Source organism: Trichomonas vaginalis, chromosome IV (genome assembly GCF_026262505.1).
Source record: "Trichomonas vaginalis G3 chromosome IV, whole genome shotgun sequence".
NCBI classification, from domain to species: domain Eukaryota; phylum Parabasalia; order Trichomonadida; family Trichomonadidae; genus Trichomonas; species Trichomonas vaginalis.
Genome location: NC_067206.1, coordinates 25,471,455 through 25,485,836, shown reverse-complemented (window position 1 = coordinate 25,485,836; position 14,382 = coordinate 25,471,455). Strand labels below are relative to the sequence as shown.

Genomic DNA, 14,382 nt, shown 5'->3' with positions numbered 1-14,382 from the left:
GAAAAATTGTGGTTTTTTAAATAATGCTTTGAACTCATTCAATTTTTTTGAAAGAAATCGTCGCTTTTGTAAAAAAGCGAAGAATATTAATGTACAACCAAAATACTATCATTTCAATTAAGGGTTTCGTTTTGCGAAAAAAACGTACAATACGCAATTTCGCTAAAAAAACATTTAGCTAGCAATTGCGACCTTTGACTCCACTCAAGACGTCACTTTTTTAATTTTGCGGTATCATATTTTTGGAAAATCTTTATGAATATTATATAAAAAGTCTCTTTAATATCTATATTTCATATTTTTATCGATTTTTAAAGTTTTTGCGAAAAGTATTCAATTATTTTTGCTATTTGGTCGGGTAAATGTCAGATTTGCGACATTTTCTGATATGATATTCAGATTCTACGTTGATAATAATGCTTATAGAACCCTCTTGCTATTGTGTCAAAATTGCGAAACCGATAGCAAAAATATCTCGCAATATCAAAATTGAGATATTGAGTGAATTATGCATTATAGAGATTAAAAATCTGATTTGTGAAAACATCTCATCAGTTTCTAGCTAATTCAAAAATCTTTACTATCTTATTCGATTAAAATGAAAAGGGAATAGTTTCATTATGCTTTAAATGACAGCCTTATAATATAATCATAGTTTTCGCTCAATATGCAGCATTTTTTTTTCGAAATCTATGGTCAATATCCTAAATACTGATTGCTTTGCATTCATATCTCTTACATTTTCTATACCCACATCACTATTCATTGCTATTCCTATCTTTTTCATTTTTGTTTGTTTCTCATAATTTCTCAAAAAACATGATAACTTGATATTTGTAAATATCATACTTTATAACGTAAATAAGAAATTGACCTATTAAGAAAAGCAGTAATGAAAAGAAAATCTGAAATTCATAAAAATTACAAGTTTCTGATGACAATTAGCTTAATTAAACCAGGTACAAGATTATATAATTGTATTTTCTATCCAAATATCCATATAATATCTTATCCAGAAAAAAAAACTTGATCAATACCAAATGATTTTTTAACTAGTAAATAAAGTATTTTCTTTACACACACATTGTATATCATAGTTTTTTTTTTTGGTTTCGCAAAACATCCAAAAACAAATATGCTATAAAAGTGACAATTTTAGCAAAACGAAACCCTTATTTCAATTTTCATTATTATTTTTCCATGCAATTTTATGGTAAATAATTTTCTAAACTTTACAATAAGCATGGAAATATTTCATGACTATATGTGATGCTATGGCTAAAATACTTTCTTTCCTTAGTAAAATGATAAGTGAGTGGTTTCTAGATATTTCTTCAAAAAAATCATTTAAATATCAGGAATTATTTTTTTTTTTGAAATTATTAGACAGTTGGAAAATCAAATTCAATATACGTTCTTATAAATTTGAAACTAGTCATTATATATTTATTATCATTTAGATTTTTTTTTTAGGGTCCACTGTAAGGCCAAATAAGGTCTATCGTCGTCCCAAAAATATTGCTCGAGATGGTGTTTTACTAAGGCCCAAAACTTAAAAAAACATAAAAAAATTAACTTTACTCTTTTGAGATCCTTATCAGATATGCATCAATTTGATGCAGTATCGCAGTTCAAATCTGATTTTTTAATGTAGATGTACTCTAACATCCTTTAAAAAATGCAAAATGATATTAATTAAGCTTTTCATTTCTGTATCATACACGAAACAAAATCGTTCATTATACTAAAATTTATCAAAGTTTGATTAATGAAAAAATAATATCTAAATTTTTACATTGAGTCGGCTATTGATATGGTTAATATTAAATCTTGTAAAAATTGGCATTATCCAGAATAATACCCACTAAAATACACAATTTTTTTTAAAAAAATTTTATCAATTGTTATGGTATATCTTTATGATAATGAATAAAATGCTTATTTTTCATAAGTAAATACATAATTTATGCTTAAACACAAAAAATAACACGAAAAATTTTTGGCCAACATATCTAAACTAAGGATAATGGTTTGAATATATAAACAATAATACTTTGTCCAGGGAATTAAATTTGTGCTATCCAATTGTCAATTCTTTGAATTTTTTTTAAATGCAAGATATCCCGGCATTAGCCTCAATAAATATATATATTATGCATCATAATATTAGTTTGTAATGGCATTAAAGCGAAATTCCTAATTTCTTCTCAATTAAATTCCTTGAAAAACATCGGAATTAATGATTGGAAATAGGTCAAAAAAATTCCTAATATAAAACTTATACTTAAGATAAAATTAAAATTCGAAAATATCTATTTTTCAAAACACGCATCCAAAAGCGAAAAAATTCGAAAAAATTATGTTCTTATAAAACTCACTGATTTTGCAATTTTTATGAGATTTGAAGTGATAGAATATATTACCATCTTATTGAAACATATGCTTCATTGTTGTATTCACATAATATTAATCAGAACACTAGGAAAAGTGGATTTTCGAAAAATGACGATAACGATTATTTGCAAATCGCCTCTCAATTTTGAGAGACTTTCAATTTTTACAGTGGACCCTTAAAAGAAATTCACATAATTTTGAAATTTCGTATCAAAAAGCATGATAAATCAATTTTTATATCAAATATGATAAAGAATAATTGCATTCTAGCAAAATATACACTTGGTTTATTTACCCGACTCTTTGTTTTGGTTTTTGTAACAAAGGTCGTATAACCGTTGAAAGGAATTCAAATTTTTATAACGTGCTTTTCAAAATAAAAGGGTACAAAGAAAGGTAGACCAGCAAAATTTTTACCAATAATTTTTGATTTTGGCTATGGATACTTACTATATGGGGGATGGATATTTGATGTGCGAAGTATCGCATGAAAGTTATCGGGTCGATTTTGAGATATTATTATTAAAAATTATATTCAATATCTTGCTCACTAAATATATTCTTTTGAGATGTGAAATGTGTTCACGGTTTAAATTTTGAACATTACATATTTTTCAGAAAATTTAGTATATATTCTTTTATTGTCATTAGATAACATGAATATTTTGGTACAACACACGTAAGTTAGAGTTTGTGTAGTTGTGTGTTTCTTCACAACTGAAAAAAAATATCATAATTCGTAACTTTGGAATTTTGATTGAGTTGATTTTTGATTATTCTAATAATATTGTAAAACAAAATTGGAGTATTCAGCATGGAGAGCGTAATTTACCACAATATTATATTACAAATAGTTATATTGATAAGATACGAATTGGAATTGAACCAAAAATATATATGTATGATATCAAAATTATAAAAACCGAGTAATATCATCTAGTGGATTATGTTAATACATTTGTTTCTGCTCAAATTCATAAAGGAATTTCCAAAAAAAAAATTCGAAAAAATAAAAATCTAGAACAAAATAACAATTTTAACATCAAAAAATGAAAAATAGAAAATTTTTGGAATTATAAAGATGTTTTATAATTGATTTAAATGAGAATGTTTGCATTCTGGTTAAGGATGTCAATTCGGAAAATTGTTTTCATTTTAGGAGAATATAATTTTCCTTTTGGAAAATTTAAAAAGTGAGACGCGCAGGATTCGAACTTTTTTAAAAGTTGATTTAAATATATTCTAGTGTGGTTTCTAAGGATAATATCATATTTAAAATAAGAATATACTAGTTTAGGTGGTATAATTTTTTTCGATAAATTTGAGAGCATGTACGTTTAGGGCATCAAAAGTGTCAATTCGCTCAGCGAAAGCTGAGCTAGCTTCGTTCTCGAAAGAATAGGGAAGGAGTGAAAGAGAGTGATACAGATGTTGACACATTCATATCATTTCAATAAATTTTGATCAAATTGAAATGCAATGAAATTCAATTCACTTCATATCCTTCAGTCAGTACATTGACATCCTTCTACATCACAATGATAACTCGTGCATCAATAGTTCTACAACTAACTCAGAAAAAAAAGATTTTTCCTTCCAGCTTACAGCTTTTAAAAAGTTTCGATGATAAAAATCACTCTACTCTTGTTTATCGATATGTTGTTATAGTAGGTAAACGTATTCTTATCGATATTAATAAAAATATTTTTACGAAATCTGAACCAATTACAGAGTTATTCATAAGTTTATGATAACTGTAATTACTTCATCTTTGTTTTATATTTGAATAAACAATTTAATTTAATTTGCATAATTTTTTTTAGTTGAAAGACAGGAAACTTAGTTGAGTTTGTATTATTTTTATCGTTCAATTCATTGTATCAGTGAGTGATCCAGATATTTAAGATATTTAGAAAAAATTTATTAATTTGATTAACAAATTTTAATCAAAATAGCAAAAATCTATTTGATAGCTGTAATCAAATAATAATTTCTATTTCAACCAAAATCACTTATTTTCATCTAAACGTATAAAATTGTCAATTTTATGAGAATAAATTTAAAATCTCATGAAATATAAAGAAGAGTAATATTTTTCAATTTTTTTTCTTTCTCTCAAATATTTTCTATTGGGAATTTTCTTGTTATCAAAAAATAATTTTAATATTTGTTTATTTCATTACATACAATAAAATTTTAAAAACTCTATTTCTTCACAAGAAAATTTTTTTCCTTCATATGAAGAAACATTTTGTTCTCCATTTGATGCTGAGTCTAAATCTCGATTTTTGAATTTTCTTCTTTCCAAATTTCTTTTTTCCAAATTAGAAGTTTAATTCAAATTTTCAATAGTTTATATATTTTCTCAAACCGTCTTAGATTTTCTTACTTTTTGGGGATTTTCTCTCAAAATATACAAAAATAGTAATACCAATACATGTGTCTAATATACTTTAAAACCATCGTGACAAAATTCAAAAACGAAGAGTTCTTCTCTCCAAATTTTTTTCAAAATCAAAAAAATGAGATAAAAAAATACGTTTGGAAAATTCATTTTTAGCATTTTAGGAATTTTCTCACTTTTCTTCCAAATTGACATCCTTGTTGTAAACAGAAATTCATCAAAAGTGACACCTCAGAAAAGCTAAAATATTGAATTTTTGGAACTTTTGATAGAGCACGTTTTTAAATATTAATTAAAGTAAATGTATATTTCGTAAAGATTCTTTTTAATAAAAAATAAAATTTTGAAGAAGAACACAAAATCTTCTGAAAAATAATATCACATAAACTCATATTATTTTCTAATATATAACTATTTTATATAAAAATCAAATTCAATGATCTTAAAAGCGAAGGATAAACCTCAAAAATTACGAATATAATGAGTGGGAATATAATGCTTATCTATCATAAAACCATATGAAATATTAATTTTTGCTTTACGCCTAATTTTTGACGACAATTAGCAAAAAATGTTAAATGTTAACACTCAGTCCATTTGAATATGAAAAATAAAATTGACTTTGATTAAATGTTTTTTATTTATCATGCAATTCTTCTTGCGACAAAGATTTGAATAAAAGTTCAAAAAATAAGATAGCTTAAAAAATAATATACGGTAGTGTTTACTAATAGATGAATAGTATATAAATTCTATTAAAATGGATTTGATCCAAAAAATATAAAACCAAAAATAATTGTTATAATTTAAGGGTGCCTATAACGATAATGTAAACATCACAAAATTAACCTTATTAGAACTCGAATGAATGGATTATCCGGATTCTAGTTCTCAATATAATAGCCTTAAAAGTGCTTTTCTGAGGGTGGTCTATCGTCTATAGGGCACCCTTAAATGAAAAAGTAATTTAAAACGATTTTATTTATGATCAAATTTTATATATTTTTTTGGATCAAATCCATTTTAATAGAATTTATATACTATTCATCTATTAGTAAACACTACCGTATATTATTTTTTAAGCTATCTTATTTTTTGAACTTTTATTCAAATCTTTGGTCGCAAGAAGAATTGCATGATAAATAAAAACATTTAATCAAAGTCAATTTTATTTTTCATATTCAAATGGACTGAGTGTTAACATTTAACATTTTTTTGCTAATTGTCGTCAAAAATTAGGCGTAAAGCAAAAATTAATATTTCATATGGTTTTATGATAGATAAGCATTATATTCCCACTCATTATATTCGTAATTTTTGAGGTTTATCCTTCGCTTTTAAGATCATTGAATTTGATTTTTATATAAAATAGTTATATATTAGAAAATAATATGAGTTTATGTGATATTATTTTTCAGAAGATTTCATTCTATATGCCTATGAAAAGTACTCTCAAAACTAACTTTTTCCTAATTATAATTAAATCTAGAATATTGTATTATGCTTAGTATTATTTCATTTTTCTCATTCAATTTAGAATTTACAAATGTCAAAAAATTGAGAGCTGTCACTTTTGATGAATTTCTGTTTATTACATCCTTATTCTGGTATCAAAACCAAGAGCAAATTTTCAATTATATTTGTTTCAAAAATTTAAAAGGAAATATAGAGTATATTAATGATCACTAAACTATCAAATTATAATATATATTAAAATTATTGAATTATTTTAATGAATAATGGTTAATGTAAAATATCGAGGTATCGAAATGATATTACTTTAAAAGAAGTTAAGCTAAGGGTATTTTTATTCATAGGAAAACAAAAAGTGTAACATATTAGTACAAGATGATAGATAAATAGAAAAAATTTGTTAAATAACAGAGAGCTTATCATGTATTTGTGTGTTGACATTTAAAAATAGTAGATTTAGCAAATCTGCTGTGAAATTTTGTTTGTTTCCTGTTCAGGAGTGTAGATCATAGAAAATTTGTCAATATCTTGTCAACAAGCTATGTAAATATTGTGAATAAGCTTAAAATAGTATAATACCTATGTGTTCTCTATCATTTTGCAATTTATGAATGCACAAGTAGGAAACCTGCCATTTCTGATTACAAAAATGACTTTTTCTCGAAAACGGCCCGATAAACTGGACTTCATTTCAAAATATGTTAAAGTATATTAGTAAGCAAAGAATCCTGTTATATTTGTGGGCAATTTTATAGGTGAAAAGTATTAGATGTGAAATATTAAATTTTAACATACTACTTTCGAAGGTTAGATAATGATGAAAGCGAGCCAAATGATGAATGGAATCAAAATTCCTTGAAAACAACGATAGTAATTTTTAATTGAAGATATGAGGAACTAAATCATTGCTAATTTTCAAATAAAACAAATAATATAATTATTCTAGGACTCGTTCAATATGCCCCCTTAAATCTTTAGAATTATATTCATCTGAGAGGCTATTCAAATGAAAATAAGTACCATAAGATTTTTCTTAAAAAATTGCGAAATAACGTATTTTTTGCTGGTCTACCTTTGTACAAAGTGTTAAAATTACATTTTCGATGCTTTTTGACTCAATTAAATTTTATACGACTATATAGTTTTTAACTTTCAATCGAATCTTTATACTCCTTTTAAATAAATATTAAATCCTGTTAACTTCTAATTTAACCAGGATTGTCTCCGCTATTTCCTGATAGAAACAGCAAATTCTTCAAAAATTCCTCAACTAGCAATGATTTAACTTTATCAGTTAATATTAACACTTTCTCATGGCATATATCATAAATCATTAAACTGGCGATATTTTCTTTATAAAATATCGAATAGTTTTTTTATATCTTCACTCTATTCCGTTCTTTAACGATTTCATTACTAGTTTTCATCCATTCCACTGCCCAAGAGGCTTAATTTCAATATTAATTTTTAATTCGATAAATTGACAAAAAAGTAAAATAACTCTATATTATAATGCTATTTTATAGTTAGATAAACTCATATTCAGTAAATATGGAAGATATATTTATTAGAAAAATCATTGAAATAACTTTCTATGTGTAATCTGTCTAGAATTTACTAGAGTATAGTCTGTATATTGATTTTATTGCAGCTTAGGATTAAATCGCTTATTCATGTTCGCCTTTTTCAGATATAAAAAGGAATGGACACCACATATTTCTGATAAAAAAGTTGACTTTATCTATTTTCTAAGGGAGAATACATTTGACAATGTACATTCTTTTTGATTTGTGCTGTGCTTTCATATTTAAAAGAATTGGAATAAGAAAACAGATTCAACAAGCCACACTGTTGTGGAGACTCTCATAAGATCCAATGAAAAACAATTCAACCTCCAACCTTATTTATTGATATCAAGAATCTGCTATAATTATACGTTGACTGGCATGCGTGATTTTAAAATTATCAACGGATTTTCATGTCAAGAAAATGATTAAAGTTTTGACTTGATTCATAGAAATTATTCAGACGTTTGATATTTCTACAAAAAAATTTTCTCTCTTTCAATTTTTCTGGATCTGTATCAAAATGGAAACACCATCGAAGGATAAATCCAGATCATACGGAGAGAGAAAGATTCCTGTTAAGCTGCCACGACTGCATGGGGTAGTTTTCGGAAAAATTGTTGGAGAAGGATTTTTCTCGCACGTTTATAATGGTACATATCATGATAAACCAGCAGCAATAAAGCTTGTAGAGCGTGGAAATTCAAATGGGCATCTAAAAGAAATCGAATTTCTCAAAAAATTACGTGGAGTACCAGATATTGTTCAATTGTACTCAGTTTTTGAAGCAGATAATACATTTATAGTATTTGAACTTCTAGAATCTTGTACACCGGCATACTTTTATGAAAATACCACTATTCCTCGACTTCGGCATTATATCAAGCACGTTTTAAATGCTTTAAAAGGTGCTCATAGCCAAAACATTGTTCATAGAGATGTTAAATTCTCAAATATTCTTGTATCTCCAACATGGGATAGGATTTCTCTCATAGATTGGGGATGTGCATCTTATATTTCGGAATCCATGTCATCATGTGCTGGCTCGCGCGTCACCAGATCACCAGAAATGCTCCTTGGATATAAAGGATATAAAACTGGATGCGATGCTTGGGCAGTCGGCACTTTGATAATTGATATTTTGACAGAAGGCAAAGTTCCATGGAAAAAAGAGTCTACTCAAGAAACACTCATATCACTGACCCACTATTTCGGTGCAGAAGCTCTAATTAGAATCGCAGGGCGCTATTGTTTACCACTTGATCCGAACCTTCTCAGTAAAATGACTAAAGATCCCATTAGAAATCTTGAAACAAAGTTTACTGAGAGAATGCAACCAATATGGACGAAGAAACTTAGGAAATTAACTTTAGGCCTTCTCCAAATCGATCCAGAGAAGAGATTATCTGTCGAAAAGGCAATGAAGGCCAGATATTTCTTCAAGAGAAGGAAGATCACTCGCGAACTTTATCCTGTTACTTTATCTTTCGATTAATTTTTTTTTGTTTTGTTATTATGCGGTAAATATATATGTATATTTGAATAATATAGTAGACCAGCATTTTTTACATTTTAGAACTTACATTTTAGGAAAAAATATTGTTCGATCAAATTAATCTAAAATCAAGAAATACACTAATGCACAGAGCATGAATTAACGAAATATCCATTTAGCCATCAACTTTCAACAAACAAACCCGAATATATATATACTTCATGTAAGATCATCGAAACGACTGAAATTTAACCAAAGATGTTAAGATGCATTTTTATCACCCTTTACCCATATCAGTTAATGATAAATTCAAAATTAATAAATTCAATTTAAATATTTTTGGTAAAATGCTTATTTATCACTTCCTAATTTCAGGAATGCCTTTGAAATACATACCAAATCAAGCCATATTATTATGTTTGAAAGGTAACAAAAAAATTTCTTCAATCAACAAAAAAATTATAATACATTTTTTTACAAGATATGGATCAAAAATAAATGAATATATATAAGAAAACAACAAAATTAAAATGGGAAGAAAGTTCTGCAGTCAGCCATAGGCGAGAATGGCGTAACCATTCCGTACATAATTCCTTGATCAACGCTAAAAATACTCTTTCCATCATCCAATACAATCATATTTCCTTGTATTGGTTTTCCTGTCAACGTCAAAGTCTGATTCTCTGCGAAGTTCATGTCAATTGGGACAACACCAGGAGATAAAGGAACAACAGTTGATCCTCCTTGGAAATCTTTTACATCTCCTTTCTTGAAGTATTCAACTGTTGCCTTGAATGTTGAATTTTCACTGATGTTTGTTGCCATTGCTTGTTTTTCAGCGCCATTTACACTGTGTTTAATCAATGACAAGCTGGCGATCAAGTTAACTTCTTCTATCCTTGAAACTAAGAAGTCTTCTGCAATGAGTTTCACAATGTTTTCATAAGTTTTTGCTAATAATGGCAAAATCTTATAAAATCCACGCCAAAATGCTTGATAAATACCATAGTAATGACACAATGAAACAGCAATAGCCCAATTCTTATCCTGCATGTTAACGCGTGATGAGACATTAGTTATTAATTCAACAACAAGCTTCAATTGATTGAAATCAACATCGCTTTTTGATAAAATTTGTCTTCCAACATTAACAATTATTTGCAATGCATCTTCGATTCTTCCACTCAACAGTATGAACTGTGCTTGTGGTAATCCTCTGCTATGCTTTGCTTCTTGAAGATAGTCTGAAACATTCTTCATTCCGTTTTCTTGATATATCTTATTTAACTCACTTTCTCCATTAACTTTCAAAGAAGGAGCAAAAGAACGTTTCAAATAACTGGATAAACCAGAGAAAGCTTTAAGTCCGCGGTTGTATTTCAAGCAGTATCTGAAGTACAATGTTTGCAGAGCGTCATTGACTGTATCTGTTAATCTCGCCAACTCATACGCCCACGCCAATTCTCCAGACCAAACTAATCTCCAAATTGCGCCTTCAACATCACCAATTGATAACAAAGCAGCGGCAGAAAGATAAGGCTGTCCTTCCAAAGCGAGTTGCTGAGATTTAGAAGAAGCGATCTTGTAGATCATGAAATCTTCTTCATCGAAGTCGTCTTTGATGAAATCGCTGGTAACTTGAGTTTCTTCGCTCGGCTGGAATTCTGTTTTTGATGAAGGAACAAAAGCGTTTTCTCTCATTGATGATGCAACTAAAAGTGCTGCATCATACAAACCTTCGCTGACTAATTCATCAATAGCGTCTAATGGTTTACCAGCAATGATCAATAAGTCCGCTGCTTCTGGTGTTCCCTTCAACATCGTTGCCCTTGCTTTGACTAATGTTTGCCAGAAATTGTAAGAAACTGATGGAGCAACACTCAGTGCTAAATCGAATTCTCCACAAATAAACATCAGTTCGCAATACTTCTTAGTATGACCGGATTTGATTGCGAGTTCTGCAGCTTCCATTGCTAGTTTCTTTGCTTTCTTAGATCGCATGATTTGGGATTGTTCACTTGGCAAATTTTGTGTCAATTTTTGAATTCTCTTCTTAGAAATTCTCAAAATATCTCTTATGTGAACAACATCATCATCTTTGAAGGAAATTCTTGTTCCATCCTTTATCATTCTATGCAAAAGTTTCTCGAATGTTGGTACTCCATTGTACTGACAATACTTCGATATCGAAAACTTTTCTCCTGAAATCAAAGCATCAATTTTTGACATCGGATACATTTGGTCAATTGACCACAATCTTACAGTTGAATCATAAGAATAAGTAGCGAATAAGTTAGGATATTCAGGGTGCATGACAATACCATAGATATGGCCAGAGTGCATTGTTACTTTTGATGTAATACTCATGTTCTTTGTATCCCAAAATACAACAACTCCATCGTATCCACCAGAAAGCAACAAATTCTTTTGTGATTCAACCCACGCAAGAGATCTTGCAGGTCCTACGTGTCCGAGTGCTTTCTTAACCTGTTTAGTAGATACATCGAATACTAAGACATTTCCATCATCATCAGTCGAAGCAACAACGTTGTCGTTGTGAGGTGACCATTGAATTTCAAACAAAGGAGCTGTTGATCCTTTGATAATGAAATAGGAGCCACCATCCATTCTAACGTACAAAGAGCCATCGCCACATGCAATTGCCAATGACTCATTGTGCTTGGACCACTGTAAATGGCGGAACTCATTTTTGACAGAAATTTTGACAACATTTTGTTTTGTTTGGATATCGAAAATATATGCGTGTCTGTCTTGTCCTGCTGTTGCTATGATGTTAGGACGTGATGGAGACCATTGTATACTAAGAATAGGCATACTATGCAATGTGACTTTATATAAAAGTTTGAATGTTTTCAGTGAATAAAGAGAAACTTCTCCTCTTGAATTTCCTGTTGCCATGTATCCACCTCCACCTGAGATTGCCATGGAGTAGAGGGAGTAATTGTTGTCTTCGAGTGTGAAACCTTGCATCTGATGGAGATTTGGAAGACTCCAGAAGCAAACTCTGCCATCTCCACCTGATGTAGCGAAAATGTTGGAATCTGTTGGAAGGAAGTGACCGGCAAAGATGATATTGAAATGGGCACGCGGTACTTTGACTTCCATTTGTCTTGTATTAACGTCGTAAACGCCAATCATGCCATCAAGAAATGCAAGGACGAAATCCTTATTGGAAATACGCGTAATGCTTGTAATTCCACTCTCTCCAACCATTTGCTGGTAAACTTGAACGCCACTTGAGACAGACCATACATATATCATACCAAGTTTTTTATCTCCGGTAATAATGTGTCCTGGCATCGCAGGAATCCAATCACCACTTGAAATTTTGATATCGTGGCGATCACATGTTGTAATTATTCTCGGTTTCGGTTGTAAAATAATATAAGCCCATTTTTTGAGTTTTGTAATAAGAAGACAGTTGTTTTGATTTAATGGATCAAATTTAATTGCGTATGGACATGTAATAATTCTTGTATTTGTGCATGTGCCAGTTTCCGTATCAACAAAGACAAAATCATCGCCTTCATATGCGAATAAAAGCATTCCAGGCATTGATGGAACAGATACGAACATTCTTGGCGGCATTACACTAATACCAATTGTTTTACTGCTGAAATCTGTTGTATTAAAAATGAATATGATAGATAGATCGAGTAAGCATGCATAAAGATATTTACCATCAGGACGAAATTCGGCTGATTGAAGATTGTATTCGAATCCGTTAATTATTTTTAGAAATTTTTGATTTTTAATGTCGAAAAATATCAATTTTCTACTATTAGTGAAGCAAAATAGCATATTATTACTAGATGGAGATAATCGAACAATTTTGAACGATTCATTTGCTTGAGATAGCGTTTCACATAATTGCATTTCAGGTAATTTGTAGAAATATAAGCAAACTTTGCTACCATACATGAAATAATCTGAATTGGACGTACACATGTTCTCAGATGAGTAAGTAACACCACCAGCGGCTGTTGCTACTCTCCTGGGTAAAAACATTTTTTGAATTACTATCAAATTGGAAAATCGATAGAAATGGATAACATTTATATAAGTTTTATTATTTCAAGTCAAGTCAGATTGTTTTATTTATAAAATCTTCCGTAACGTATTCAAAAATCTATTGAATTTTTCAAATTTACACGGATGATATAATAAAAAACTGTAAACAATAATATTTATAAACAATACAAACAATATTATGTAAATAAAATGAGCATGTATCTATTATTGCTCAATGATATGAAGCAAATCAAAAACAAAATGGACAATATGAGAGAAATCATCATCAGCTTCTGTATTAAGAAGATCTTTATATATGATCTTCCAGTAAGAAACGAAATTAGCAACTTCCTGAACTTGTGCTTCGTTTAAATTTATGACTAAATTATGAAAAGCGGCCCAGCTGTCCAAATCATGCGGCATCATATCAATTCTATTAACTAATATAGGGTATTCGTCCCAATTTAGTGACCTTGCCGTTTCAACTATGTCAAGATCTGCAATTGGATTGCAACGAAGTAAAATAATATCACAGGAGTGATCTGTGTTCTCATTTGCAACTAAAGCGTACTGACCAGGAGATTGTATGTTCAACCTTCCATCAACAACCTCAGGAAATTCTTCGGAATCTTCAGCTTTATTAGCATTTCTACTTAAAATTTCTTTATAAACTTTGGTTTTTGGTAATTTCGGTAATTTTCTGTTTAATTCTTTGCCAATATTTGTAATTGTTTCATCATCTGGCTGAGAAGAGACCAATCCTGATACTAAAATCATCATTGTTTGCGAAGTATAAAAAGTTTCTTTCGATTGATCTCTAAGTTGTGCGCTAGCTTGTATTAATTCGGATATTGTTTTGTTATCCCTTAAAGCTATAGCCTTTTGGGCTTCATATTTAAGTTTATATTTCCAATATTTCGGTCCAGTGACTTTAGAAGTAATCTCTGTACCATACTCCCAGGTATCAGCATATTGCGAGACCTGGGACATATTAAAATTTTAACAGATTTTAGACGGAA

At 29.3% G+C, this 14,382-nt stretch overlaps 3 protein-coding genes across 3 annotated transcripts, besides 7 other annotated features; 1 reads left to right on the top strand and 2 right to left on the bottom strand.

Annotated features, from left to right (window-relative positions):
• Positions 1-1,473: 1,473 nt before the first annotated feature.
• Positions 1,474-2,570: a mobile genetic element.
• Positions 2,571-4,996: 2,426 nt separating this feature from the next.
• Positions 4,997-5,034: a mobile genetic element.
• Positions 4,997-5,034: a terminal%2Cinverted (terminal inverted repeat of Banshee-A3 transposon ID:TVAGG3_0166670).
• A 575-nt stretch (positions 5,035-5,609) lies between these two features.
• Positions 5,610-5,748: a mobile genetic element.
• Positions 5,714-5,748: a terminal%2Cinverted (terminal inverted repeat of Kolobok-5_TV transposon ID:TVAGG3_0166660).
• Positions 5,749-6,355: 607 nt separating this feature from the next.
• Positions 6,356-6,392: a mobile genetic element.
• Positions 6,356-6,392: a terminal%2Cinverted (terminal inverted repeat of Banshee-A3 transposon ID:TVAGG3_0166650).
• A 1,937-nt stretch (positions 6,393-8,329) lies between these two features.
• On the top strand, positions 8,330-9,357 carry TVAGG3_0166640 (protein serine/threonine kinase protein; the record flags this gene model as incomplete). The annotated part of the gene is made up of 1 exon (XM_001325284.2): positions 8,360-9,331. One exon carries the CDS (start codon positions 8,360-8,362, stop codon positions 9,329-9,331), a length of 972 nt encoding a protein of 323 aa, XP_001325319.1.
• Positions 9,358-9,856: 499 nt separating this feature from the next.
• TVAGG3_0166630 (WD repeat-containing protein 17 family) lies at positions 9,857-13,360 on the bottom strand (the record flags this gene model as incomplete). Its single annotated transcript, XM_001325283.1, has 1 exon — positions 9,857-13,360. One exon carries the CDS (start codon positions 13,358-13,360, stop codon positions 9,857-9,859), a length of 3,504 nt encoding a protein of 1,167 aa, XP_001325318.1.
• Positions 13,361-13,588: 228 nt separating this feature from the next.
• Positions 13,589-14,353, bottom strand: TVAGG3_0166620 (uncharacterized protein; the record flags this gene model as incomplete). Its single annotated transcript, XM_001325282.1, has 1 exon — positions 13,589-14,353. One exon carries the CDS (start codon positions 14,351-14,353, stop codon positions 13,589-13,591), a length of 765 nt encoding a protein of 254 aa, XP_001325317.1.
• Positions 14,354-14,382: the final 29 nt, after the last annotated feature.